Source organism: Amphiura filiformis, chromosome 18 (genome assembly GCF_039555335.1).
Source record: "Amphiura filiformis chromosome 18, Afil_fr2py, whole genome shotgun sequence".
Taxonomy (NCBI): domain Eukaryota; kingdom Metazoa; phylum Echinodermata; class Ophiuroidea; order Amphilepidida; family Amphiuridae; genus Amphiura; species Amphiura filiformis.
Window position 1 is genome coordinate 23,144,987 of NC_092645.1, and position 27,996 is coordinate 23,172,982.

The window sequence follows — 27,996 nt, forward strand, 5'->3', positions numbered from 1 at the left end:
TGGTTATCTTCCCTCTGATTTCTAATTATTATGCAAGAAGCAAATCTTTTGATAAGTCGTCGTCGTTCGTTCGTCGTCGTTCATCGGTCGTCGAAAATATTATCCTATGTTGTTACGCCTCATTTTCCCATTGTAAAAACGGTTTCCACTTTGAGATACAGTTATACCACAAGGACTTTTGGTGCCAATCAAAGAAAGAAACCACATTTACTAAGCTTTTTGTTTCAATTGCATGACAGTTATTATTATTATTATTATTATTATTATTATTATTATTATTATTATTATTATTATTATTATTATTATTATTATTATCGTCATTAATATTATACAATTTCTAAAAGTTTAAACTGACTTTCAGCACAAAAATCCAACTAACCTTGAATTTTTCGATGGTTTCGAAAGAAGATTTTTCGATGTAGAAGTCCTAGGATGCTGTGATGGTCTTGCCCTTTTGTTGACCACTGGCGACTTTCGGTCGAATGAGGTCGGATGCTGTCCATTACAACATCCTGGGACTCTGATGAAGATGTGTGTCACACTTCAAAATTCAAGGTTAGTTGGATATTTTGTGCTGAAAGTCAGTTTAAACTTTTAGAAAGTGTTTATCACCAGCACGTGTGAATTTTGTTATTAGTATTATTATACACTTTAACATGGAGAATTATCGTCAGTTTTCTTATTGTGTGTTATTTTCATCAACAGTGATTTTACATGGGAAGCATGCTACATTTTGGAATGTTTTATTTGGTGGCGTATTATTATGCGATATCAACTACAACGATTCCTATCATGCAAGGATCTGAAAACGGGATATATGTAAGTATATAAAATTTATTCACGTTATCTAATGAAGGCATGCTAAAATCGACGGTCGAGTTCTTATATGCCCCACCCACTACCAAACACTCTTTACAGACAACCCCAACCGCCCTACCCACACCACACCTGGACCCCACTACCCTACCCCACCACGCTAGCACTACCACCCCACAAAAAAACCTTTCCCACTACCGCACCACCCTACCCAACAACCAGACTCCAACACCCTACCTACCCCTAACCACCACTCACCACTACTACCCTGCTCCACCACCCAACTTCAATCACTATACCACGCCCACTACACTACCACACCCTGATCATACAACTCCATACACCCTACACCCACCACACCTGGACCCCACTACCCCACCTCCCTACCCAACCTCCACTACACCACCGCACTACCTCACCCCACAACCCTATCCCACTACCCTACCTCACTACCATATCATATTACCATACCCTACTACTTTACACCACTACCCCTACCACCCTATTCCACCCTGTATACCCCACGCCCTTACCCACACCCCTACTCTATCACCCTAACTACCCCTACCAACCTACCTCACCACTCTACCACCACCACCCTACCTCATTACCCCACCACCCTGCCTCTACCACCATACCCCAACCCTTACCCCACCACACCCTGACTACCCTACCAGGCTACACCCTACCCCACCACCGTGCCATCCCACCAAACTATCTCCACCATAAACATACCACATACCCCACCCTTAACCTTCCCTCATCACACACTTACCCAACTACCCAACCACCAGCCAACCACCAGCCAACCATACCCCACCACCCTACCTATACCATAGCCAACTCACTACCCTATCAAACACCATGTACACACAACAATAACCACCTTACCTCTAACCCACCACATATGAACCCCACTACCCCACCACCCTACCCCACAACGCTACCACCATACCCAACAACCCTATCCCGATACCCCTACAACCGTACCCCACTCTCCCTATCACCATACACCACTAACCTCCACCACCATCATGACTATACTCACCACACTAGTGAGCACCAAGTCTCCCTCTGAATACATAGCCAAATACTAGCACACAAACTCACAATAAAAAAACCCTTCGGCAATAAGATAATTTTGAAGATCATTTAATCAAGTATATATCCGATAATGCACCATAAATAGTTTTAACATTTGAAGATTGGGTTATAGATATTCCTTTCTGAATATATCAGCTTATTGTGAAAATAATTGCGCTAGCTTGAAATTTCTCTGAAAACTGCCTAATTGTATCGGTTTATCCATACGTTACTCGCGTGGAGCTGATCCTGATTGTGATTGCGCCTGTATTGTATAATGGATAATAAGATGTGTCTTAGTCACAGTGGTCAGCGAAAATCTGTAAAGTGTGCAGAGGCCTGTGGGTTAGCATCGTGCACTATATATCCCCAAATTTAGCTTTAAATTTGTGTCCATTATTTGAAAGGACATTAAGTTTTCATGAACATCGCTTGCTTGTTTGTGGGGGTGTACGTGTTTTAGGGGTGTTTTTGGTGTGTTTTTTTCTTGGCGGAGTGTTTGTTTGTTTGTTTGTTTATCTGTTTGTTTGTTTATCTGTTTGTTTGTTTGTTTATTTGTTTGTTTATTTGTTTGTTTGTTTGTTTAAGCGGTCGATCCATGCGGAGACACACATGGGTCCTGGCGGGACCAGGCTCAAATAAAACGCTCAATGCAACCTAAATGTCTGTATAACCATCCCAGCCTATATGGAAATTAAAAAGAGACATTATGTATTCGAATTTAAAGCCACATTATTGGAATTCATCATGTCCCAGGAATATGGGCAGATAGTAACATGAGTGGTGCAAATTTTACCTTTAGCACGTGGAGAGTCTTACAATTACGATCTGATTTCCCCCTAGGCCACCAAATACACCCTAAATAGTAGGACTACAATTGGACAGTTCACAGACCACAGAAATAACTACTTCCAAGTTTCCAAGTAATGACTTTAAAGATTAAAGAAAAGATGGACATTCCAACAGACCAAGTGAATATTTACTGTTATAGTGTTACCCTATGGGTCAAGAGTAAAGGAAATTCGTAATCCAATCTGAACTGCCCCTGAGGGGCTATGACCTATAGATTTGTATTACTATTGATCAATATCAATATGTATTATTCATTAATATTATTCATAATTATTCATTATTTTCTTTTTTCGATCCATCCTGCTTCAAATTGATAACGATGGCATGGAGAGTAAAGTAGTCTTCATCTGAAATGCAAAAAAAAAAGAAATACAGATTAGTCGATAAGTCAAAAAACTATTACAAAATAAATAAATGAATCAAGCAATGAATAATTCAATCAATCAATAAAGGAAGGTACCTACCGACCGACCGACCAACCGACCGACCAACTAACCAACCAATATTAAATTTGCTAGTGATTTTGAATACAGGCATCTTCAGAGACATACAAGTCTACACATGTCCTAGTAACATCAGAACAAAATGTACTTGTTCCCACTAAATGTTAATACACCCGCCGCCACTGACTAAATTAAAATGTTTTGATGTAAACACAAGAAATAAATACCTACCTCGGAATGTTTAGCCACTTGTTGCTTCTTTCTCACACAAGAATCCATATTTCCAATCGCATTCTCTATCAGACCACTTGAACTGTTCGTTGTCCGTCTGCTCCATCCTCACGCACGATACCTGCTCGTTTCGCCCACTGGACGACCACGGGGCGTAACTACCAAGTGGAGTACCATCGGAGTGGAAGAGCTCACCACCAGCAATTGGTGAATATAAACCCAGCCAGACATCCTTCGAGTTGATACTTGTAAGCCAGGTTACCAAATTTTGTTGCTCTTGTTGAGATTTGATGTCGGCAAGATGTGCGCCAATACTTTCGCAGACGCTCTTTCCGTATGACTGAGTGCAGCAGGTCCTTGCCTCTTGCGAATCTTCGCCCTCAGGTTCAGGTCGAAAGGTCTTATAACAACTATCACCGAGAAGCGTCCATGCCTCATCACAAACTGGATAAATTGGAAAAAAATCGTCGGGGTTATATTTTTGTTTATTTTTTGCCTTGAAACAGGAAATGAAGAAATACCAAAATCATTTGACCCCCGTGTAAACAATCGGATGACAGAAAAATATGAATAATGGTGATAGTACCTGTATAATAATAACCAGAGACGATTGCGCTCGAAGGGCGCGACCAATTGCCACCCATACAGGCCGTAAGGCATATTGTCTATGAACTTTAAATAACAAAATACAAATATTAACTAGAGCAACTGTGCCCTTTGCAAGGGCACGAGGTAAGTTAGGCGTATGACTGTGATGACATCATCACGCAGCAATACTGTGCAACGTTAAATTTGACCCGACCTTTGTCTTCGGTTGACCTTTTCGGTTTCATATTCTGAGCAACGTTAAATTTGACCTCGGATGACCTTTTCGGTTTTACACTCCCCAAGTGTTAGGGATCATTTGCCGCAAATTGCAGCCTGATCAGAGCAACTTTAAATTTGACCTGACCTTTGAACTTGGATGACCTTTCCAGTTTCATACTTCTCAAGTGTCAGGGATTATTTCCCCCGAATTACAGCCCAATCGGAGCAACTTTAAATTTTACCTGACCTTTGACCTCGGATGACCTTTTGCGGTTTAATACTTCCCAAGTGTCAGGGATCATTTCCCCCGACTTACAGCCCAATTGGACCAACTTCAAATTTGACCTGACCTTTGACCTCACATGACCTTTGCGGTTTCATACTCCCCAAGTGTCAGGGATCATTTTCCCGAATTGCAGCCCAATCAGAGCAACTTTAAATTTGACCTGACCTTTGACCTCGAATGACCTTTGCGGTTTAATACTTCCCAGGGATCATTTCTCCCGAATTACAGCCCAATTGGAGCAACTTCAAATTTGCCCTGACCTTTGACCTCACATGACCGTTGTGGTTTTATACTCCCCAAGTGTCAGGGATCATTTCCCCCGACTTACAGCCCAATTGGAGCAACTTTAAATTTGACCTGACCTTTGACCTCACATGACCTTTGTGGTTTTATACTCCCCAAGTGTCAGGGATCATTTGCCCCGACTTACAGCCTAATTGGAGCAACTTCAAATTTGACCTGACCTTTGACCTCACTTGACCTTTGTGGTTTTATACTCTCCAAGTGTCAGGGATCATTTTCCCCGACTTACAGCCTAATCGGAGCAACTTGTAATTTGACCTGACCTTTGACCTCACATGACCTTTGTGGTTTTATACTCCCAAAGTGTCAGGGATCATTTTCCCCGACTTACAGCCTAATTGGAGCAACTTCAAAATTGACCTGACCTTTGACCTCACTTGACCTTTGTGGTTTTATACTCCCAAAGTGTCCGGGATCATTTTCCCCGACTTACAGCCTCATTGGAGCAACTTCAAATTTGACCTGACCTTTGACCTCACATGACCTTTGTGGTTTTATACTCCCAAAGTGTCAGGGATCATTTTCCCGACTTACAGCCTAATTGGAGCAACTTCAAATTTGACCTGACCTTTGACCTCACTTGACCTTTGCGGTTTCATACTCCCCAAGTGTCAGGGATCATTTTCCCCGACTTACAGCCCAATTGGACCAACTTCAAATTTGACCTGACCTTTGACCTCACATGACCTTTGCGGTTCTATACTCCCCAAGTGTCAGGGATCATTTTCCCGAATTGCAGCCCAATCAGAGCAACTTTAAATTTGACCTGACCTTTGACCTCGAATGACCTTTGCGGTTTAATACTTCCCAGGATCATTTCCCCCGACTTACAGCCCAATTGGAGCAACTTCAAATTTGCCCTGACCTTTGACCTCACATGACCGTTGTGGTTTTATACTCCCCAAGTGTCAGGGATCATTTCCCCCGACTTACAGCCCAATTGGAGCAACTTTAAATTTGACCTGACCTTTGACCTCACATGACCTTTGTGGTTTTATACTCCCCAAGTGTCAGGGATCATTTTCCCCGACTTACAGCCTAATTGGAGCAACTTCAAATTTGACCTGACCTTTGACCTCAAATTGGAGCAACTTGTAATTTGACCTGACCTTTGACCTCACATGACCTTTGCGGTTTCATACTCCCCAAGTGTCAGGGATCATTTTCCCCGAGTTACAGCCCAATCGGAGCAACTTTAAATTTGACCTGACCTTTGACCTCACATGACCTTTGTGGTTTAATGCGGTCATATTTCAACATTTTACTTACCCCTCACCCCCTTATTCACCATTATTGCGTCATCTGTAGAAACTATATAGTGGGATTATGGATTTTCATAAATGCATCATGGGAAGGCGTGATGCAGTTTTAGCCAAGATATCACCCCCCCCCCCACACACACACACACACACACCCACACCCTATAGCCATCAGTGGAAATGATGTAGCTGTTTATATCTAGCATACAGGCATCACATCACAAGTTACACTCAAGATATGTAACAAAATTGGCATCTGAACATACCTCAGTTAGTTTCGTGTGAATCGCCTACTTGGGGTTTCATACACCCCAACTGGGCTGTTCCAGTTGAAATTCATACAACCTCTCCGGAAGACATTATCGTAATCTCCCACACAGGGCGTGTGAATTTCGAATAGGCCTACCTCAATGGGTGACTCCGTTTGTAATATTCACTCCCTGTGTGGACGATTCCAGTCATGTCTTGCATGAAGGGTGTATGGATTGCAGTTGGAATAGCCAAAATTTACACGTTTTGATGTATGGATTGCAGCTGCAATAGCCAGGCAGCGACTGGTGTGATAGAGCCGGCAACTTGTGAAACCGCCCGGCCGTATGACATTTTCCACACGGTTGACGATGGAAATGTACTGAATTTAGAGAATGCACGGCACTCACCACCTGGCAATAGACGAATCCAGACGAAATTTTACACGTTTTGAAGCACAGACAGCAGAACCATTGCATGTGGTTATCTCTTGTTTATCAAAACACTAGACTATATGTCTCCATGTTTTGCCCCTAATTATAATGGGGGGGTGCGGCACATATGAGGCAAAAATGACAATTTTGACCCCTGTGACCCCTGGATGACCTCCGATATTAAAACATTTTAAGACTTTTGTAGCCACTTACCCAATACGGCTTGGCTATGCGTTTGGTCTACATCCGATCACGGATGTAGCACTAGTAGTCAATTGTGAGAAAGAAAGAAAGAAAGAAACAAACAGCAAGAAAAAAATAAGTTAGGCTGCACGCCTAACTTAAAAAAGCACATATGAAAATGGACTAACCTGAGCATGTTACTCCATCTCCAGTATAACCGACATTACATGCGCATGTGAAGGAACCATCGTTGTTTGAACACACAGCATTTACGTCACAGTTATCAGTATTCAAATCACATTCATCCTTATCTGTACAGATATATTAGGAAATAGGAGATTTTTTCGAAATGGACCATTTAAGGGCTGGGGTATGAACGTTTGGACAGTATTTATTTTGGGACATTAGAGCACATCAGACATATCGAATTGCATTCTGAATACGAAGAATGTCATTCTGATATCAAATAATTTTGATTTTTGAAATTCGCAATTTAATACACATTTTATGGCAAATCATTAAAAATTGATATTTTTGATATTTAACAGTACTTGAAGTAAACTTTATAAATCTGATGATTTATACTTAAAGTGTATGTAGGTGGGACGAAAAGCCGACGATCAGTTGAAAATTTTGACCTTTCGTATTGAAGATATGAATTTTTTTCCAAAACACCAAAAAAATATTAGGTATTTTTGGGATAAAAATCCATATCTTCAATATGAAAGGTCAAAATTTTCAATTGACCGTCGGCTTTTCCTCCCTGCTACGTACACTTTAAGAATATATCATTAGATTTATATAATTTACTTCGAGGACTGTTATATATCAAAAATTTGAAAAATATCAAATTTTTATAATTTGTCATAAAATTTGTATTATATTGTGATTTTCAAAAATGAAAATTATTTGATATCAGAAAGACATGCTTCGTATTCAGAATGCAATTCGATAGGTCTGAGGTGCTCTCATGTCCCACAAAAATACTGTCGAAACGCAATAAACGCTCATTTTAGATCCCTTAAAGGGGTATATTGTGATTTCAGCATCCACTTTTTAGGGCATTGTTCAATAAATACACACGACAACAAGGTTATATTTGCAAAATTTCAGTTGATTCGGGCATTCGCAGAGTTTCACTGATCATTTTGGCCCAGTACACACTTTATCAACCATTAAGAGGCCCTTGTTTCTAGGTCCTCACACTCATGGACACGACCCCTCAAGAATTTTCTTTCAACTTTGCCTGGTGATAGACCTTTGGCCAGGATGTAAAAAAAAACAATTTAAAAAATCAGCAAACGTTGGATGCTATGACAACAGTCCTTTGTTGTTTTTGGCGGTTGAAGGCAAAAAATCACTCTAAATATGGCATTTTCAACACTGAAAATGATGTCTTGGGCAATTTGACGGTACATCAAGGGTGTACTTTTTTCTGGCTAATTGACTTTATCAATGAATAGACCTATTATTTGGCCAGATGTGACAGAATTGTCATGGGCCAGTGTTGCCAGTTTAATACATTGTTGCCACGTTAAAAAGTTGTGATTTCGGAAAATATAAATTCCTTCAAATTGTATGCCAAAGTTGAATGGATCATTTATCCAAAAAGGGTAAATTTTTTAAAATTTCATAATATACACTGTGGTGACAGCACAACTGAAATTAAGAGAAGACTGGCTATTGCAAGGACAACTGTGCAGGGCATGTCAAGCATATGGAAAAGCAGAGGCCTATCCATTGACCTCAAGGTACGCCTACTTCGTGCAACTGTGTTTTCCATTGCCACTTATGGATGCGAGTCTTGGGCTATGACCAAGAATGATAGGAAAAGAGTAGATGCTTTTGAGATGTGGTGTTACAGGAGGCTTCTACGATTGATGACAAATCACATGTTTAGGATCCTGAATGGTAAAAGTCCTACTTATTTTCTTGAAGGTATTACTAAGTCTAGAAATGTACACAAACATTCAACCAAGTCAGGAACATATGCTTTATGTTTATAATGCAGGAAAGAAGAAGAAGCAAGGTTGTCAGTCTGATGAAGTGCTGCGTAGCAGCATGAAACTGTAACAAGGTATGTCATCAAAAATGGATTTGATACTATGAATTCCCATCAAACAGTTATAATTGACAATCCAGATGAACCTAATACAATATAACACGGAAAAACAGTGGCATGATCGACGGGAATTATATAAATAAACATTAATTTTTCTCCTTGTCTCCTTTATTATTTGCGACGGCGAACCTGGTGGAAATTAATGTTTATTTATATAATTCCCGTCGATCATGCCACTGTTTTTCCGTGTTATATTTCCTCACAGGAGGATGGCAATTTATTTCTCGCATTTACGGCTCTAGCTACTATGGGCTATTTGCGGGGAGGAGATAAGTTTAAGTGACCGCTTATGGGTTCGAATTTCAACCAGCCTAATCATGAAGTTCCCGTGGCCAAGTGGTAAAGGCATAGGTCTCGTAAACCTGAGATCCTGGGTTCGATTCCCAGGCGGGATCACTTTTTCTCCTTGTCTCCTTTATTATTTTCGACGGCGAACCTGGTGAAAATTAATGTTTATCTAATACAATATACTCAAGATTTTGATTGCTTTGACATGTGCCAAGTATTAGAATGTTGTGGGTACAATTGTAAAAAACATGCAGAATTGCAAGCTTTTGGTCCATTTTCCTTCAATTGCCTGTTAGAACTAACTAAATGATTAGGATTTGGCTATGCTTCATTTGCCAAAACAAGATTATTTTCAGGAGAACATTTTCGAACTTGAGACCTACCGCACTGAATACTGATTCCATGTCAACTGCACTGAGTGCCATATGCATAATATTACACGTATTATAGTGCCCCATGGGCAGGGACAGGCAATTTGCGCGGAAAAAATAGCAAATTGCGCGGAATTGCACGGAACTTTTTTTTCAGTGCAAATCATGTATCCCTGCCCATAGGAAAAAAAATTGCCAATTGCGCGGAATTGCGCGGAAAAAAAGTTCCGCGCAAATCGCCTGTCCCTGCCCATGGGCTACTGTGTTGTAATTCCGGGCTTCTTGGTGCATAAAAAGGGTGTATTAAGGGATGCAGAACAAATGATACTGTTGGTGATAATATGTTGGTGCATAAAAGACTAACCTGAGCATGTTAAGCCATTTCCAGTATATCCGGCATTACATGCGCATGCGAAGGAACCATCGTTGTTGGAGCAAACAGCGTTTTCATCACAATTGTCAGTATTCAAAGCACATTCATCCATATCTGCACAAAAACGAATAAAATAAGATATTTTGTTTCGAAATTTATTTTAAAAAAAAGAAGAAGCACTTTGTGGTTTAAAAAAGAATGAATTACACGATATAGAAACAATAATATCAATAGCAATATTAAATGAATAATAATCATAATAATATAATAATAATAACAAGACTGTGCGCATACAGACCATGGCAGGCACAACTGACCTGCTACCACGAAATGAGCGTTAAGTCTCAAGTTGGTAGTTTCGAGACGTCATTGCTGCTGCGTTGGTGTTCACACGCACCTGTTCAAGCCAATGGTATGTCTGTATGTCCTTTTGTGAATCCCTGAGGGGGGGGGGTCACATATGAAAGTGACGTACCTGTGCCCACCAGTGTACGAAACTAGGGGGTTATCAGTGTAGAAATTTTCAGAAAAAAAAGGGTCATTCGGTGTTGGCAATGTCAAAAATGGGGTGATTTTGTATTGGAGCACCCAAAATTTCATATCATTGACAATCAAAAATCGCTTTTTACACAATTTTACAGTACAAAATTTCAATTTTGAGGACTAATTGTTCAAAAAATGGGATCATTCAGTGTAGGCTACTGACAAAAGTGGGGTCATTGGGTGTAGGATTTGCCAAAAATACCGGGGTCTTTTCATGGGTACATGACGTATGTCATTATATGGGAGTGCCCCCCCCGGTTGTGAATGGGCCATTCACGAAGGGTACATGAACTCAACAGGATGTCTCAAAACTATCAACTTGCGATTTTACGCTCATTTCGTGGCACCAGGTCACATTGTCTATGAACTGTATGTATAACAAATACAAATATTTCAGACCTTAAAAAGGACAGTTTAAATTCGTCCTAAAAAATTGGAGTTGCACAAATTCAAGACCAATTTCGTCTCTCGTGATAATGGTTACTGAATCGTAAAAGCAATTTCGTCTTTTGTCATTCATTTTAAGCAGGGACAGTGTATGAAGGGACTAGAAACAGCTTCCACCCATTGTACCATGCGAGTTGCTGGTTTACAAATTATCCTCAGTTGAGCAAGCATGAATAAAACGTTGCATACTGCAGTTACTGTCCGTTTTCCTATACACAATACACAGTGCTCTCACCATTGACGCGTGACCTCTACAAATAGTGTATGTTAGAAGTATAGGCCATTGCCTAGTTAACGTCACTGTGTGAAAAATAACCGGCCAATATTTAAAGTATTCTCTGAAATTCTAGAAAATATAGTTTTGTAACATATCCTAAATTTTTAGCTAAAGACAGGTGTTTGGAAATATTCACACTTTGGTGTTTTAGTGTATGTTATAGGTAATAGGACATTGCATAGTTAACGTCACTGTGTGAAAAATAACCGGCCAATATTTAAAGTATTCTCTGAAATTCTAGAAACTATAGTTTTGTAACATGTCCTAAATTTTTAGCTAATTTAGGTGTTTGGAAATAATCGCACTTTGGTGTTTTAGGAAGGATAATTTATGTAAACGACAGATAACACCACAAAATATGAAGAAATTATTCCCAAACCATGTTACGGTCTACAACCATTATGTTTCTCATTTTCAAGAATGCTGGTTAACAATATGCACACTATTGTCTCATTTCGTGAACAAATGGCCACCCAGTATTGTTACCTTGCGTTTGCTTTATAATCGGTTACCCAACTGAAACTATAATACCAGCTTATTGCATTATGTTTTCAGAATCTTGCTTCCTATACCACTCCACACAGTTTAAAACGTCAAAAAATAGCATATTGAATGCATTTCGCATCCAATTTTAGCGCCATCTGGAACCCAATCTCCCGTGATTTTTAAAATCGCCGATTTTGCCGCCAATTTTAACGTATTGTAAATCGACCGATCGTATGTGATCAGGAGAGAAAACAAACGCACTGTATGAGACTATTGCATTGCGTGAATGAGATTTTGCTGTCAGAGACTCACAGTGTTTGAACCGGGGATTTTGATTTGATTCCCATGAGAGAGATGTTCACACAGAATTTTATGATTCTAGGCTTGAAAATCAACGTTGTGATGTACTAAATGCATGTTTCAGCTGCTAAAAAATGAAGAAATTAATGTTGTTTGCCGAAATACCTGTACGAAAGTACAAAAAAACGAGTAAAAACCGGCACTTAACAACCACGTAAAAGCTGCAGAATTCGGCACTCTCATGCACTCTGACATCGAAACTTATCATATTTTCTGACCAAACCAGAGGATTTATACCTGCCAAATGTCACTTTTGGAACTAATTGAAGACTCTGCAAGGTGTGAATGATGTTAGCACAGACACGGTAGGGTTTTAGATAAGTTTATGAAATCGGCATATCCACCAATCTGCACTGTCATGCATGTCATATGACTGTTGCCTTGGACCACTTGCATTGCACTGCAGGCTTGCAGCTTAAAGCTGATTTGATCAGTTTATTGCCTATCAAATATCATTATAAACACTTTATTACTTCATCTCCTCAACCCTCATAATTCAATTATATCATTTCGCAACTTACGAACGACTTGGAACGAGTACGTGCAGATTAGTGAATTATTTTAGTGAAATGTATTTTATGCGTTCTAAACTTACGATGGATTTTGAGACTTACGAAGCGCTACGAATCGTCATAAATGTTGGTGAAATGGATCCCAATTGACGTAAACGTTACGGAAACTTATGGAATTCCGGAAGTAGGGCCAAAAAAGTCCGGAAACAGGCCGTTTTTTTTTTTTGCTCTAGGCATGTAAGATCAGTCGATTTTGACCCCCCCCCCAAAAAAAAAAAATTGCAGGTAATAATGACACACACACAATTCTAAAACAACATCTTTTGCACAGAGTTCAATGGGATTTGAAAAGTAAAGTGGCAGTTGAAACTCTAGTGATAACACTTTTACAGTGCATGATGGGGCTTCCTTAAATCATCCTCTGGAAAGGCATACTGTCTATGAATTTTTTTTAAATATACTAACCGGAGCATGTTATTCCATCTCCAGTATAACCGTCATTGCATGCGCATGTGAAGGAACCATCGTTGTTGATGCAAACAGCATTTACGTCACAGTTATCACCTCTCAAACCACATTCATCATCATCTATACAGAAATGTATAAAATAAGATATTTTTTTAATAATTAGCGCTTTATGGTTTATATAAAAAAAAGATTTATGATTTATATGCTATGCAATCTGGTTAACAATGCTCATGGTACAGAACTTATAGAGTCAATGTCGACATAACGAGATGATTTCTCCTGAAATCCTGATGATAAGCCCAGTGAGAACATGGATATTAAGATAAAACAGCAATGTATTTATTCCCATCATCATTAATTAGTCCCTTCTTACAGGTGTTTCATCTATAGTCTCAAACAAACATTTTACTGTATGGCCCTTTTTCATTCTTAATCCCAATGATTTGAACATCTCCGACTTGTGTGGATCTTCAGTTCATATGAATAACAGACTGCATTGTTATTCATTAAATTATTGCATAGAGAAAATAATCTTGGCGAATGGCAAGTACTTACAATCTGCTTTAAGGTACATAGATATATACAAATATATTTACCACGTATCTTTACGGTTTATCGCGTAATCGCAAAGGCGCGAAACGCTCTATCGCGTATACGCGAAGGCACGCAACGCTGGCGTGATTGTAAGACACGGCACAATCGAACAATCGGCCCTCATGAATATGCGAAAATTCACTTTGACTTTTGGTACATAGTTATGGTCTCAGGTCTGTAGTAGTCTGTGGTTTTGCCTGAGGGCGTATTGTAAGCTCATTTGCATTTAAATCGGAATGCTCCTTCGCCTCCGCTATGCTCATTTGGGCCAGGCCTGATTGGGACTTGTCATGTATGCGTGTAACGTAAAGCTGTACACAATGTTTGATCCTTGAGCGCACCTTCACCCCCGCAAAATATTCAAATATGCGTTTTCTACCTACCATCATTCATCATTCCTTCATCACACATTAATATACTTTCCCTTTGTTTTGGTGTTTTCCCCATAGTCTGAAACATTTTATTATAACACCCCTTTCAAAAAGGAACTGTGTGTATACGTTATAAAGCAGTCATAAATGCGAAAACAGATTCTTATCATCGCAATTTAAATTGAAAAGATTCCTTAATTTCTCTTCGCCGTCACCAACCAAAGGAATTTCCACGTATCCCGGATCAAACGACCGTTCAGCAGTGTTTACATTGGGTCCTCCAACTTTGACGCTTGTGGTACGACATGGATCTTTATCTGTCAAAACCCATCGCCAACCACTGGGTTTATCTTTCTCTTGACCACCTCCACTTACATGTGCTCGAACATGAATCCTGTTTTCTGAAAATTGAATTTTATTATGATTTTATACTATTCTTAAAGAACAATAACGAAAAGTCTGTATACACTTCTATATAAGTAGCGGAGGGAAGAATCCGTGGTACAAAACATTCTATATCCGCAGTTTTTTGGTCTTTGAACCCGTGAAATTTAGCTAAATTTTCTAAATGCCTGACTTATTCTGCATGATATAAAGCCAATACCAAGCATTATTTTGATGGCCTTTGATTGACTATTTGACAAATAATATCTATCAGAAGAGTTATAGATTTCCTAGATCTCCCGGCTAGATCGTGTTAATGGTGAAGAGTAATGGAAAGAACGGTATGTAATTACCGTATTAGTAACTTTTACATGACGAATACCGTAAACGTTCGCCTAATGGCGCTATGGGATTCTTAGAAATGTGAGAGCGCCATCCCTGTAAAAGCCGACTATTATCACTGATCATTAAGGGTACGTGTAGTTAAAGGGTGAAACCTATCGACAAATACAATTATGAACAAGCTCAAACAAACTTGTTCATGATAATGCGGTAATCATTCACCTGATACGTTGTGGCCCAGTGAGCAGAGCATTAGACTATAGTGCGAGGATAAAGAGAACTTGTGGAGAAGATTGATGGTTCGAAACTCATGCAGTAATTTCTGACAGATTATGATGTCTGTCAATGTTTTTTTTCTGATTTGAGGAAATTTTATTTTCTATTTTCTTGATTTTATCTTTAACATTGTTTATATAATTTTATTATTTTATCTTGTATGTGTCTTTTTTCATGATTCTTTGTTTTTATCGTTTCATTTTAGAGTAACTCAATCCATTCAATCAAATGTTGTAATTAACCTATTTGATTGTATAGGCATTTGTTATGTGTGTGAGACGAACTGTCGCGTGCGACAAGTCTTTCAATTCGCGCGAGTGTCCTGAAAAGTCTGAAATTAATTGGCAACTTCTGTAGATTAAATTCAGACTTCCGCTCTCCCCGTGGTTCATTTAGAATTGGGTAAATGAATCATGAAAGTACTCCGTCCTTCGGAGGGGACGTTAAGCCGTCGGTCTCGTGTACAGAGAGCCATACCTGTACATGTATCTCGCAGCCAGTTTCGAAAAGAGTAGGGTGTTAACCCCTGACTGTTCCCAACCCGTCCCGGTGTTCAAATGGACCCCAATGGAAATAAGCTTCAATAGAGGCTTTCTTGGGTTATCCAGGGTTGTCAAAACCCGAACAAATCAAATCAAAAAAAAAATCCTTGCCTATGCATCAGTGGTCATAAGAGGTATATGATTTTATTCGAAAGGGGGGGGGTCCCAAATATACGGGGGTCATAAAGTCTTGGAAAGAATAATAGGAGGGGGTCATAAAATGTTTTATGACCAAAATGTAGGAGTCACACGATGACCACAGAAAGTGTGTTATTTTATGCAAAAAGACTGATTTCAATACAATTTTGGGGTTTGGGATCATAAAATTTTTGTTGTCGAAATAGGGGGTGCGCAATTTTATTGACGCAGGCTTTTTGTAAATTTGGGACCCCCTTCCGAAAAAAATGATTCAAAAGATAACCTCTGCCCCAATAATCCCTAGCTATATTTGTTTGAAACTGTTCCACGGAGGATGTATCATAATAGGCTCAGTCTTCAAATGATAATAAAATTTGAATGAGTGAACGAACAAAATCATACAACGACCAACTGAATAGAGGCTGTGCATATATCATCCCGTAAATATGGCGGACTACTCAAATGCATTCAACAAAAGCATGATTGCATCTACCCAGGGCGATGTGACTTCATAAGGGCAATGTCGGGGATTATAGGACACAATTGATGGGGAGAGATGAGGTCCGACCAGGTCCGACCGAGTCTCCTACACAGGTTACGCTCCCTGTGGAGGGGCGGAACCAAACTGGCTGATGTGGAGACTAAGCCAGTTTGTGTCGGTCTGATACTCGTCTTTGACCATGCGCAGATCTGGCTGGTCAGGAAGATATTTAATATCCCGAATTTATAATATGCCTACCAGTTCCACCGTATAACCGATTTGCTAGAGAATATTTGTTACCATGTTTAATAAATTCGTATTAATCGTATAATAAAATGTGGCCAAATGTATATTTGTGTACATAGTGTGTGGATCCACTCTTCTACGGACTTGGCTACTAAGCATGTCGGGAAGGATATGGCGGTATGCTGACCTGGGTCAATATGTTCTGAGCAGATGATGTCCGACCAATTCAGCATCGAAGTGGTTACGTAATTCTCTTGGTTACCGGATCACGCTACTTTGGTATGCCTTCGAGTGCCATATACTTTATGTGGTGATCATTTCGATCGTGGTTCATTATTCTAGCGCGTGATCCCGTTGACATAGTAACATTACGTAACTTCGATACTGAATTGCCTACGACCTTGTGTGCGATCATGTGTAACAGGCAATTCCCGATATAATAGAGATTCCCTGATCTACCGCGACAGTTCGTCTCACACACATAACAAAATGCACTACGATCAAATAGGTTGATGACAACATTTGATTGAATGGACTGCACTGCGCCATGATTACGGAGAAGAAACCGGTTCAAATCCTTTGTTTGGAGCCAATCGATAAACGCAAGGCCTCTATAGCTATCATTGAATACTGGCTAGGATTCCACAACACAATGAGAACATGTTATAAGGCGCTTTGGAAGGCACACAATACACCAATGGCTTTCCATATTATGTGCACTCAACAACTATTCAGTATCGAAGCCCGGTATCGAAGTTACGTAATGTTACTATGTCAACGGGATCACGCGCTTAAGTAATGAACCACGATCGAAACAATCAGTACACAAAAAAGGCATACCAAAATAGCGTGATCGTAATGATCGCCATACAAACAGTGCTTGGTTCCGATACCATCACGGAGTTACGTAACTACTTCGTGGTCTGATAGTTATATGATCAATTGTCTGATCTACTTGGGTTCGATCCTTTTAAAGGGCATTTCGTGATCCACAGCCTCATCCCCCACTTTTCTCAAAAAAAGTTGAGATTTTTATATCACTGGAAACCTCTGGCTACATAATGTTTATGTACAAAATATTTCTTGCAGATTAATTCGTTTTGCAAAGATATCGTGAAATTTGAATTTCGTTCTGGTGCACCAGAACGAAATTACAACGCATTGTCTATGGAGCAGTGTAATACACATAATCATGCATAACTCGCAAACGCAAAATCGGAATCAACTGAAATTTTGGGAATAGGTTTTTTCGTGGATATGTACTGAAAAATGTCATAAAAAGAGGATGCTAGGATCACGAAATCCTCCTTTAAGAAAAGAAAAAATAGCTGATCATTTATAATGCATAAATGAATAAAGCAATGTAGTTACACAATTTGAAACATTGAGGCCGTTCTATTTTTCAAAGGTCATTTAAATGTTAAATGTAGTGGAATATATCACGCATTGATAGGTAGCAGGTGGAGCAAATTTTGTCAGCGGTTTTTGTTGCCGTTTGTTCGCAGTGCCTATTTATCTAAAAAAAATAAGAAAATTAAAATTAAATTTAAAAAAATTCAAATATTCGTTCGTAAAATGGGGACAAAATTCAAAAACATTTCTTGACCCTTCTTCACATAAAAGTGGGGACAGAAATCAAGATTCGAACCAGTACCATTCACCATTCAAGGCACATCCTCTACCGACTGAGCTAACGGGTCAGACAATAAAAGGGTATAATTTTGAACTTAAGAATATTAAAAAAATATGAAGAAATTACAATGTTATAAAAAGATTTACCAGAATGAGTTAGGTATAACGTATAAATCGATTTACAAATTAAGTCCAATGGCACTTTGAGAAAGAATACCTGAAGAAACCCAAAAACATTTGCTGCTCTAGCAACTAACCTGGTGACCTAAAGTATTGGATCATGTCACGATATTTTTTTCTGATGCATTATGTCCAGGTTGCTCAATTTAACATACACGTATCCTTAATGCTGTTGAGATTTTACAAGGATGGCGCTCTCACATTTCTAAGAATCCAAAAACGCCATTAGGCGAACGTTTACGGTATATGACGATCTATTTCTTAATATGGTATAAAGGAGATCATTATGAATTAACCATCCTAAAATGAGTTGTTGTTTTGTTGTTGTTGTTTTTTGCGTTTGTGTCGATTAATTGCAATATGCTCTTAATAAGCAACCCGGGATAAGCAAACAGATCTACCAAACTCTATGCGAAGTATGTTTGTAGAAATGTCTGTTTGGCAAAGATTTGTGGTATGTTATTTTTCCTAAAATATTTCAAATTCGAAATAATCAACAATTACCGAGTTTAAAGATCCAAGAACTCATTTGCAATCAATTTTTATCGGTAACCACGCTGATAAATAGCAATTCAAAAACTCGATAATTTCAGGTTTTAGATCATGGATAGAGACCTATGATCTACATGTATTTGACTTGCATTTTTTCCTTTTTATGTTATCACAGTTCAAATAGTGCAAGGTAATTATATTAATGCAAAATATAATGTTGGCGAGCATCTCCAAAACGTATAAATAATATATGAATATAAAGGCGTCTAATCGATTTTTTATTATTTATTAACCATATTCAATTTAATCGCTTGCTATATGGAATCAAATACTAAATTAGATATATAAATGCATTACAACAAAGAAATGCATCTCCTACATCATGATAATTAATAATTTTAGTGGCAGCATTGCTCTGTAGGATGTTGTTGTTTAAACCCTTGTTCATAAGCGCTCAAATGATTTGAGCTAATATAAAGTCTTTATTCCTATAAGCTATATCCTTATTTCCTACACTCACAGTTATAATAAAAACAATATTTGGCTGCACCATTCTTCTGAAGGATCTTGCTGTTTGAACCCCTCTACATTTTGGGATGGGGCAAAGTATCAAATCCCCCCTACGTTTCGGCAGATACTTTTAAAAATACAGGCAATATTCGGTATTATACCTTGATTTTTGTCTATAATAGTATGAAATTGTTTGTTTTTATTTCTCGCGCTCCTCATGCAATTTAACCTGTATACATTCAAATTCCCCGTTGTCCCATTAAACAGCTTTGCCCACCCTGCTGATGCCTTACGGTACCCCTGGTATCTGGTCCGCCAGTGACATTAAGGTAAAAGAGGGCTTTCAGGAGACTGAGGAAAAAGACGGAAGTAGATGGATTGAAGAAAATGCTTATACACATGACGAAGCCGACTAAAATATTAAATCAGTAGGGACTTAATATTACCTTTTTAAAATTCTTTCTTTGACGCCCCCCCCCCCCCACCCAAAAAAAAAAAATCAAAGGGGAAATCCTTATTCTTAGTTCTGTTTAAGGGGGAATATTACCCTGATTTTCATCAGTACCCCTCTTCTTTTTTTTCTTGCAAATTTATGAACTACATAAATATGTTCATCGTCTCATGTCCTAAACTTATAAAATATCTCTACCTACAAAGTGGTTTTAAACCATTTTAGAAAATCATTTTAGCCTTATATATTTTTTTGTTTACTGTAACCGAGTAACTGAGATGTGTGTTTCATAACAAACCATAATTTATTCTATTGAACATGTCCAAGTAGAATACATGAATAGAATACATTAAATCCTTTGTTATACTATCTATAGAAATGTACTCACTGATTATAACACTGAATAAATTAAATAGGCCTAATCCCTTCCACATAGACAATTTAATACTACACCATGGATGTATCTTCCATAATGTGTTGTTAGGAAAAGAGATTAAAAAAGGCTATAAGGTCATCAAAGGTCAGGTTATAGGTCAATTGGTTCAGGTCAAATTCAGGCATCAATTCTGAATACATGTGATAGTCTGTGATATCATACATGTCATAATGAGGCATCAATTTTGATATTTTGTCTGTTACTGGATATATAATGGAAATGTTTGAGGTGGATATACTAAAATACCTTGGGATGTAAATGGTGAGTACAATTTAGATTGCCTAGTTGAGATGGATTGGGCAAATAAATATAAAATAGTTACCTAAATCGCAAAAAATGAAGCTTACGGAAAACTACCTAATATGGTGGTATAGGTGACAAAAATACAATCTTTTTCAACATTGCTGTAGTGTGGTTGTGATAACCTGTTACCTATGGCTTAATTAAGTTTCAGTGAAATAGTGTCGCAAGTTCAAAATACAAAATATAGCTCAACATTGAAAATAGAAGCATTTTAACCGGTTCGTTTTTTGATAGTTGTGGAGCACCAAGTTCATGAAGTCATAAAAGAAATCAGGGACCACTTATTCCCATTTTACATATCAACATTATTTCCCTAATGTGTTAGCAACACATATCCAAAATTTTAACGAAATCCGTTGATAGTAAGCTTTCCAAAATGAAGTGAATTTAAAACATCAGTGATGTACCACTTTTTGGCTTATACCATTAGAAGCATGTATGCGTCATTGATACTGATGCCACCAATTGAACAAGAAGATTTGCCCCTTCATTTTGCATACCACTTTGTCCAATTTCTTTTTCTCATTTCTTCACAAAATGCAAAAAAATGCAATGGGTGTAGTACCCCCTTAAATAAGTACACATTTTGGTTTAATTTAGGTATAAAATAGTGTACAATTATTGCAAATATTTGCATACTTTGAATTGACCGTTTTGATAAAACAGTTCAAGTAAGGATAGGATTGCACCATTTAAGATGTTTCGTTAGCTTTGTAACACATCAAAATAGGTCAAGTACCATTGAGGCCTATTGACCTTGACCTATTTTGCTGTGTTACTTAAGTAACGACACATCCAAGATAGTGCAATCCTATCCTATCCAATATTTGAATTGATTTATCAAAACAAGCATTTTGACACCTATTTTGGCAAAATCGGAGCAGTTTGATGTTTTTGACCTCATAGAGCCAAAAACGTTACATTTGAACTTTTTGGCTATAACTCAAGAACAGTATGCCCTAGATAAGTCAAGCTATACATTTTCTGAATCCTAGTGAGTAGAGAAATACATTTGAATGGCTTTTAACACAATCTGACTTTGACTTTAAAATTTGACTTCGTGTAAAATTCGATAACTTTTTTCCGCCAAAAGCTACCTCGTTTCAATTGTTCTCGGCACTACTACTTATGGTTGAAGTGCCGCTTTGCCCAGGGGCGTCGCCAGACCTTTTTCATTAGGGGGGTGTAATAGTCAATGATTGCCGACGAGCCGTCTGTGTGCCGACATACCAAATACTAGAGCGGTTGTCACCATGTAGCTGAACCATGTTGCATCAGCCGGAGGGGGGGGGCTTTGTTTTCATTTTACACCTTGGGAATCATAGGCATGCCTTCTTGGCATTTAGAAATACACCAAAATATGAATACTGACATTTTAGATGTCGAAAGCAGAAGCGAAAATGGTCATTTGATTGACCACAACGTAGGGGGATCCTCAGAAGTAAGAAACTTTTGCAAAATGAAGACCCAATTGAAGCGATTTGGTGGACCATTTTGACACTATTAGAGTGTATAATTTTAGTTTGAAAAAACCCCCACATTTGTGAAATGAGCGGTCCATGAAGCCTTTTGCGCGAATTTTCCCCTATTATTGTAGGCCTATAAACAAAAATTTGAAAATGTCGAGAACAGAAGCGGAAATGGTCATTTGTGTGACCACAACGCAGGGGGGTGTCTGATGGGGGATTTATCCCCCCTCAGAAGTAAGAAACTTTTGCAAAATGAAGACCTAATTGAAGCGATTTGGTGGACCATTTTGGCACTATGTTGTGTAAAATTTTAGTTTGGAATCTTTCGTGGACAAGTTTTCCCTATTATTGCAAGTGTATAAATTTTGAAAAACATGTTAAACTATAGGACCTAAACTGGCAAATATTGACAGCAGAAGCGAAAATGGCCACTTGTTTATCCATTACGCAGGGGGTGTTTGAGGGGGTTCCCCCCTTCCCCCCCCCCTCAGAAGTTACGAAATTGTGCAAAATGAAGGTCCAATTGAAGCCATTTGGTGCAGCATTTTTACACTATTTAAATCATTGCTTTACAAGACTTGAGACTCACAATATTAAATCATGCATGTATTGCTGATGTTGAAGTCAGCACGGAGTCCGTCTTAATATAATACTGACTTGGTGACAAAATTTGACGACGGGCCCTGCATTTCGGCGGACCGGTAGTAATTTTCACATGCTTTTAGGACGACGACTCGCCTTCAAGCGAATGCCTAAAATAATTGCAGGCCTATTATAAAACCTACTTCCGATCGACCCGACTGCATGATTTTTTAAGCATAGGCCTACTATACGTGCAATTTAACTTTTTTCTCTCCTCTTTTTCTCCCTTTTTCCCCTTTCTCTTCTCTTCTCTTCTCTTCTTTCCTCCTTCCCCTCTTTCTTGTTCTTTCCTTTTCCTCCTTCTCCCCCTTCCTTTGCGATTTGCCGACGACGGCACGATTTTGCCGACGGATTTGACGATTGGGGTGTCACACCCCATACCCCTCTAGCGACGGCCCTGGCTTTGCTCCCCCCCAGTGATACCATCCAACCCCCGGGCCCACACACTATTAACTGTTTTTTAATGCTTCAAATAGTTGATTTTATTACTGCTTCAACAAGATCAATTAGAATTATTAGCGTTCGGCATTCTTTTGTTATTCTGGAACCATCCCTAGCAACGAGATGATTAACTGTTGAAACACTAATAGTCGTGATATCAATTTTACAGAATGTATCAGCGACATGGAAGCGACTACTTGTAACCAAATTAATTGGGTTAGGTTGTGTCTGGTCATATTTCCATCGCCAAACTCTTACGACAAACGTATGACCCGTAGTCATCATAATAATAACATACAATCTAGTTAAAAATGAATCTTAAATTCATGTCTACGTGATGACGATATGCAATTAGTCGTAGCCTAGGTAAATTCTCAATATCGTATTGAAATTCCATACCAATATAGCCTAACTATTGTTTACACACTTATACCCTCACACTTTCCTATATACATTTAAACTTGGTCTTACAAAAGGCGAGGAGAGGAAGGTTGTTACAATCCCAACCCTCCCTAAGGTTTTCCATTTAGCTTACTATAGTCTGTATATCTATCTCGAGTCGCCGGCACTAGCTTTGAAGTTCAGCGTGTCAAGTGCTGCGTTGGCACCTTGGTCTGGGGCGGACATTTTAAAAATGAATTTAGAAGAGCAGCAACGACATCACTTGCATTACATTCCAGATGTTAAATCTACATCATATGCAAAATTTGAGGAAATTCGCACGAGTCCGTTTTATTTTAGGGCCATTTGTCTATAACTGGTCTTTACATGTAGCCCTATGGAGAGTGCCTGTTGAGGGCGCTATAACCCCATTTTAGGAACAAAAATGTGATTTTAAAAAAACGGACTCGTGCGAATTTTCTAAAATTTTCAGAGTATGTAGTATGAACAGGTAGAAATATAATCAAGTAGTTGCCCTACCTGCTCTCCTCCGAAAAAATAAAAAGTCCTATACCTCAATGATAATGAAACCTAGGTGTTGGCCTAGCGTGCTTTCTTGCGTGTACATATGGCACGTTGATCGCGCGCCTAAAAGTATGTACACGCACACCGTAACGCTAAGCTAGCGCAGAACACGCTTGTGCCGGTAAACTATAACCACTTGTATTAAATTTACAATCTAAGATCGTAGATCCTTTCTTTTACGCATATGTTGTTGGTTTTTTTACTCAGCATGTTCCCTTTTTTAATCATCAGCATAGCAAAACCTTCGTTTCGTCTTTAAACAGTTAAAAATCTGACCCAATACCAATACTATGAATACAGGGCCAATTTTAATATAAAACTGGATCGATTAAGCCCATATTAATTGGTCGAGCTATGAGTTTGGGCGGAAAGCATCAAATTTTATCATTTTTGAAGGAAGTGCTATACACATGACGAAGCCGACTAAAATATTAAATCAGCAGGGACTTAATATTACCTTTTTAAAGTTCTTTTTTTGACGCCCTCCCCACCCCAACAAAAAAAATAAAAGGGGAAATCCTTATTCTTAGTTCTGTTTAAATAAGTACACATTTTGGTAAACACCTTAATTTAGGTATAAAATAGTGTACAATTATTGCCAATATTTGCATACTTTGAATTGACCGTTTTGATAAAACAGTTCAAGTAAGGATAGGATTGCACCATTTAAGATGTTTCGTTAGCTTTGTAACACATCAAAATAGGTCAAGTACCATTGAGGCCTATTGACCTTGACCTATTTTGCTGTGTTACTTAAGTAACGACACATCCAAGATAGTGCAATCCTATCCTTTCCAATATTTGAATTGATTTATCAAAACAAGCATTTTGACACCTATTTTGGCAAAATCGGAGCAGTTTGATGTTTTTGACCTCATAGAGCCAAAAACGTTACATTTGAACTTTTTGGCTATAACTCAAGAACAGTATGCCCTAGATAAGTCAAGCTATACATTTTCTGAATCCTAGTGAGTAGAGGAATACATTTGAATGGCTTTTAACACAATCTGACTTTGACTTTAAAATTTGACTTCGTGTAAAATTCGATAACTTTTTTCCGCCAAAAGCTACCTCGTTTCAATTGTTCTCGGCACTACTACTTATGGTTGAAGTGCCGCTTTGCCCCCCCAGTGATACCATCCAACCCCCGGCCCACACACTATTAACTGTTTTTTAATGCTTCAAATAGTTGATTTTATTACTGCTTCAACAAGATCAATTAGAATTATTAGCGTTCGGCATTCTTTTGTTATTCTGGAACCATCCCTAGCAACGAGATGATTAACTGTTGAAACACTAATAGTCGTGATATCAATTTTACAGAATGTATCAGCGACATGGAAGCGACTACTTGTAACCAAATTAATTGGGTTAGGTTTGTCAACAAATACAAATAAACGTTGTGTCTGGTCATATTTCCATCGCCAAACTCTTACGACAAACGTATGACCCGTAGTCATCATAATAATAACATACAATCTAGTTAAAAATTAATCTTAAATTCATGTCTACGTGATGACGATATGCAATTAGTCGTAGCCTATGTAAATTCTCAATATCGTATTGAAATTCCATACCAATATAGCCTAATTATTGTTTACACACTTATACCCTCACACTTTCCACACATATACATTTAACCTCAAGTGGTTTTATAAAAGGCGAGGAGAGGAAGGTTGTTACAATCCCAACCCTCCCTAAGGTTTTCCATTTAGCTTACTATAGTCTGTATATCTATCTCGAGTCGCCGGCACTAGCTTTGAAGTTCAGCGTGTCAAGTGCTGCGTTGGCCTAGCGTGCTTTCTTGCGTGTACATATGGCACGTTGATCGCGCGCGTAAAAGTATGTACACGCACACCGTAACGCTAAGCTAGCGCAGAACACGCTTGTGCCGGCAACTCGAGGTAAACTATAACCACTTGTATTTAATTTACAATCTAAGATCGTAGATCCTTTCTTTAACGCATATGTTGTTGGTTTTTTTTTACTCAGCATGTTCCCTTTTTTTAATCATCAGCATAGCAAAACCTTCGTTTCGTCTTTAAACAGTTAAAAATCTGACCCAATGCCAATTTTAATATAAAACTGGATCGATTAAGCCCATATTAATTGGTCGAGCTATGAGTTTGGGCGAAAAGCATCCACTTTTATCATTTTTGTGGGGTTTTTTTTTATCCAATATTTTCACACACTTGGACTTATCAAAACATAATAATAAGTTGAGTTACAACCAATATACTTCAATAAAAAATAATTAAAAAAATGTTGAGGATGGTATGATGCGGAAATTTAAGTATAGATTACTTACCTGGCAGAGTGCAAAGCAGTTGTAGCATTAGTACAACGTTGTACCGATTCATTAAGTGGGACATCCACATGATTAACGAGCTGAAAAAAATGTAGATCAGTAACGGTTGATGTGTATTTCCCAAACATTAATAATAATATAAACAATTTACAGCAATTATAGCATCAGCAGCAACCGTAGTAACAGCAAAATATTAAAAACTACATTCCTACAAAGTGGCATTTCTGCTCTGTGTACATTTTAAATAAGTGTTAACCTTATGATTTAATGTTATACCAAACATTGATGTAAAAAAGTATAACACTTGAAAATTAGCTTGCCCTATGGGAATATTAATTTCCATATTAGTTTGGATTGTGAATTGTGAGTTAAAAGTTTGACTCGATAATATGAGATAATACGTGATTAAAGACAACGAATAATTATGCAACAACCTTAATCAACGCTAAAAAATGATTAAACTATTGCGTTATTCTGACCACAAATTACTTTGAATAACATTAACAATTATCATTGTGTTTAAGTAATAGTTTCATCAATAAACGAAATTCGAAAATACGACGAAAATTACAAAACTTACTTTTATCTATGACTTGTTCCATATAAATCGGTTTCTTGCCCCTCCTGCAAATTCAGACAAACTGGATTTTGGTTGTCAAGCACAACCAAAATGACGCTGTTAAAATGATAGCACAATGAGGCGTTGCTACCGATTACACTTACGCATGCGTGGAACATTTCATTTCAAAAATGGCTTTATTAGTGATAAAAGGACATGTTTATAGAATAAGGTTGCTATGATAGCTCCATAAATAAGGATTCATTGAGCTGTTATATCAGGGGAAGAGTGTGAAAACTACTGGTCCCTCGGTGTTGAATAATTTGTTACTCTTTCCTTCCGCTAGCGTATCGGGAATAACCACCCTACCTTATCCTGATACCAACAACCTTACCCCGCCGACTATCCTTAACCCACCACACCCTGACCTCGCCACCCTACCATACCCACTACCCTACCCCACCCCACTATCCCCACAACTCTACCACCTGTCCCACCTTTTTTACCCCCAACAACCTACCCCACACCACGCTGACCCCACCACCCAACCACTCGACCCCACCCTACCACCCACCCTGATAGGGCCTGCACTTTGGCTCGACATTTGAAAGGGGCGTGAATTCATTTTTGGATACGCCCCTATTATAATTAGGTAATACTCGACTCACACACATTCCCTATATGTATATACATGTACCACATGTAGTCAATCTGTCTGCTTTATCTGTATTGTGCCGTTCTTAAGCAAATACGGTAGTTAAACACGATTTCATCAAACCATGAAGGTAGTAGAGAAGGAGTGTGCTCGCGTTAAGCTCATTACGTAAATCCTATTGTAAACACAATAGAGACAGATATACCTTTGATCTAATGATCATTGCCGATAATTTCTGGAATGACTCCGTCTAATGGGGGGTTCATATTTAGTAACAAGTAAATCACGTATGCGCAAAACATGTATTATGGATGCGCATACATTTACTTAGCTCTTGAACTTGAATATTCATATTTCATTTTATATATGATGTTTTTACGATGAA

General features: G+C 38.4%; 1 protein-coding gene and 1 long non-coding RNA gene across 2 annotated transcripts in view; both read right to left on the reverse strand.

The window, feature by feature from the left end:
* Positions 1 to 14,234, reverse strand: part of LOC140139044 (uncharacterized) — a 59,650-nt gene extending 45,416 nt beyond the window's left edge. Inside the window, exons 1-4 of the mRNA XM_072160826.1 lie at positions 14,171 to 14,234; positions 13,191 to 13,313; positions 10,092 to 10,214; positions 7,135 to 7,257 (exon numbers count right to left, since the gene is read on the reverse strand). Coding sequence (XP_072016927.1) covers positions 7,135 to 7,257; positions 10,092 to 10,214; positions 13,191 to 13,313; positions 14,171 to 14,234 — 433 coding nt within the window. The remainder of the gene's footprint in view (positions 1 to 7,134; positions 7,258 to 10,091; positions 10,215 to 13,190; positions 13,314 to 14,170) is intronic.
* Positions 14,235 to 14,323: 89 nt separating this feature from the next.
* On the reverse strand, positions 14,324 to 27,074 carry LOC140139411 (uncharacterized). Its single transcript, XR_011857112.1, has 3 exons — positions 26,978 to 27,074; positions 26,398 to 26,477; positions 14,324 to 14,559 (listed from the first exon to the last, which is right to left on the reverse strand). It is a non-coding gene; the product is annotated as an uncharacterized lncRNA (long non-coding RNA).
* Between the last annotated feature and the right edge of the window lie 922 nt (positions 27,075 to 27,996).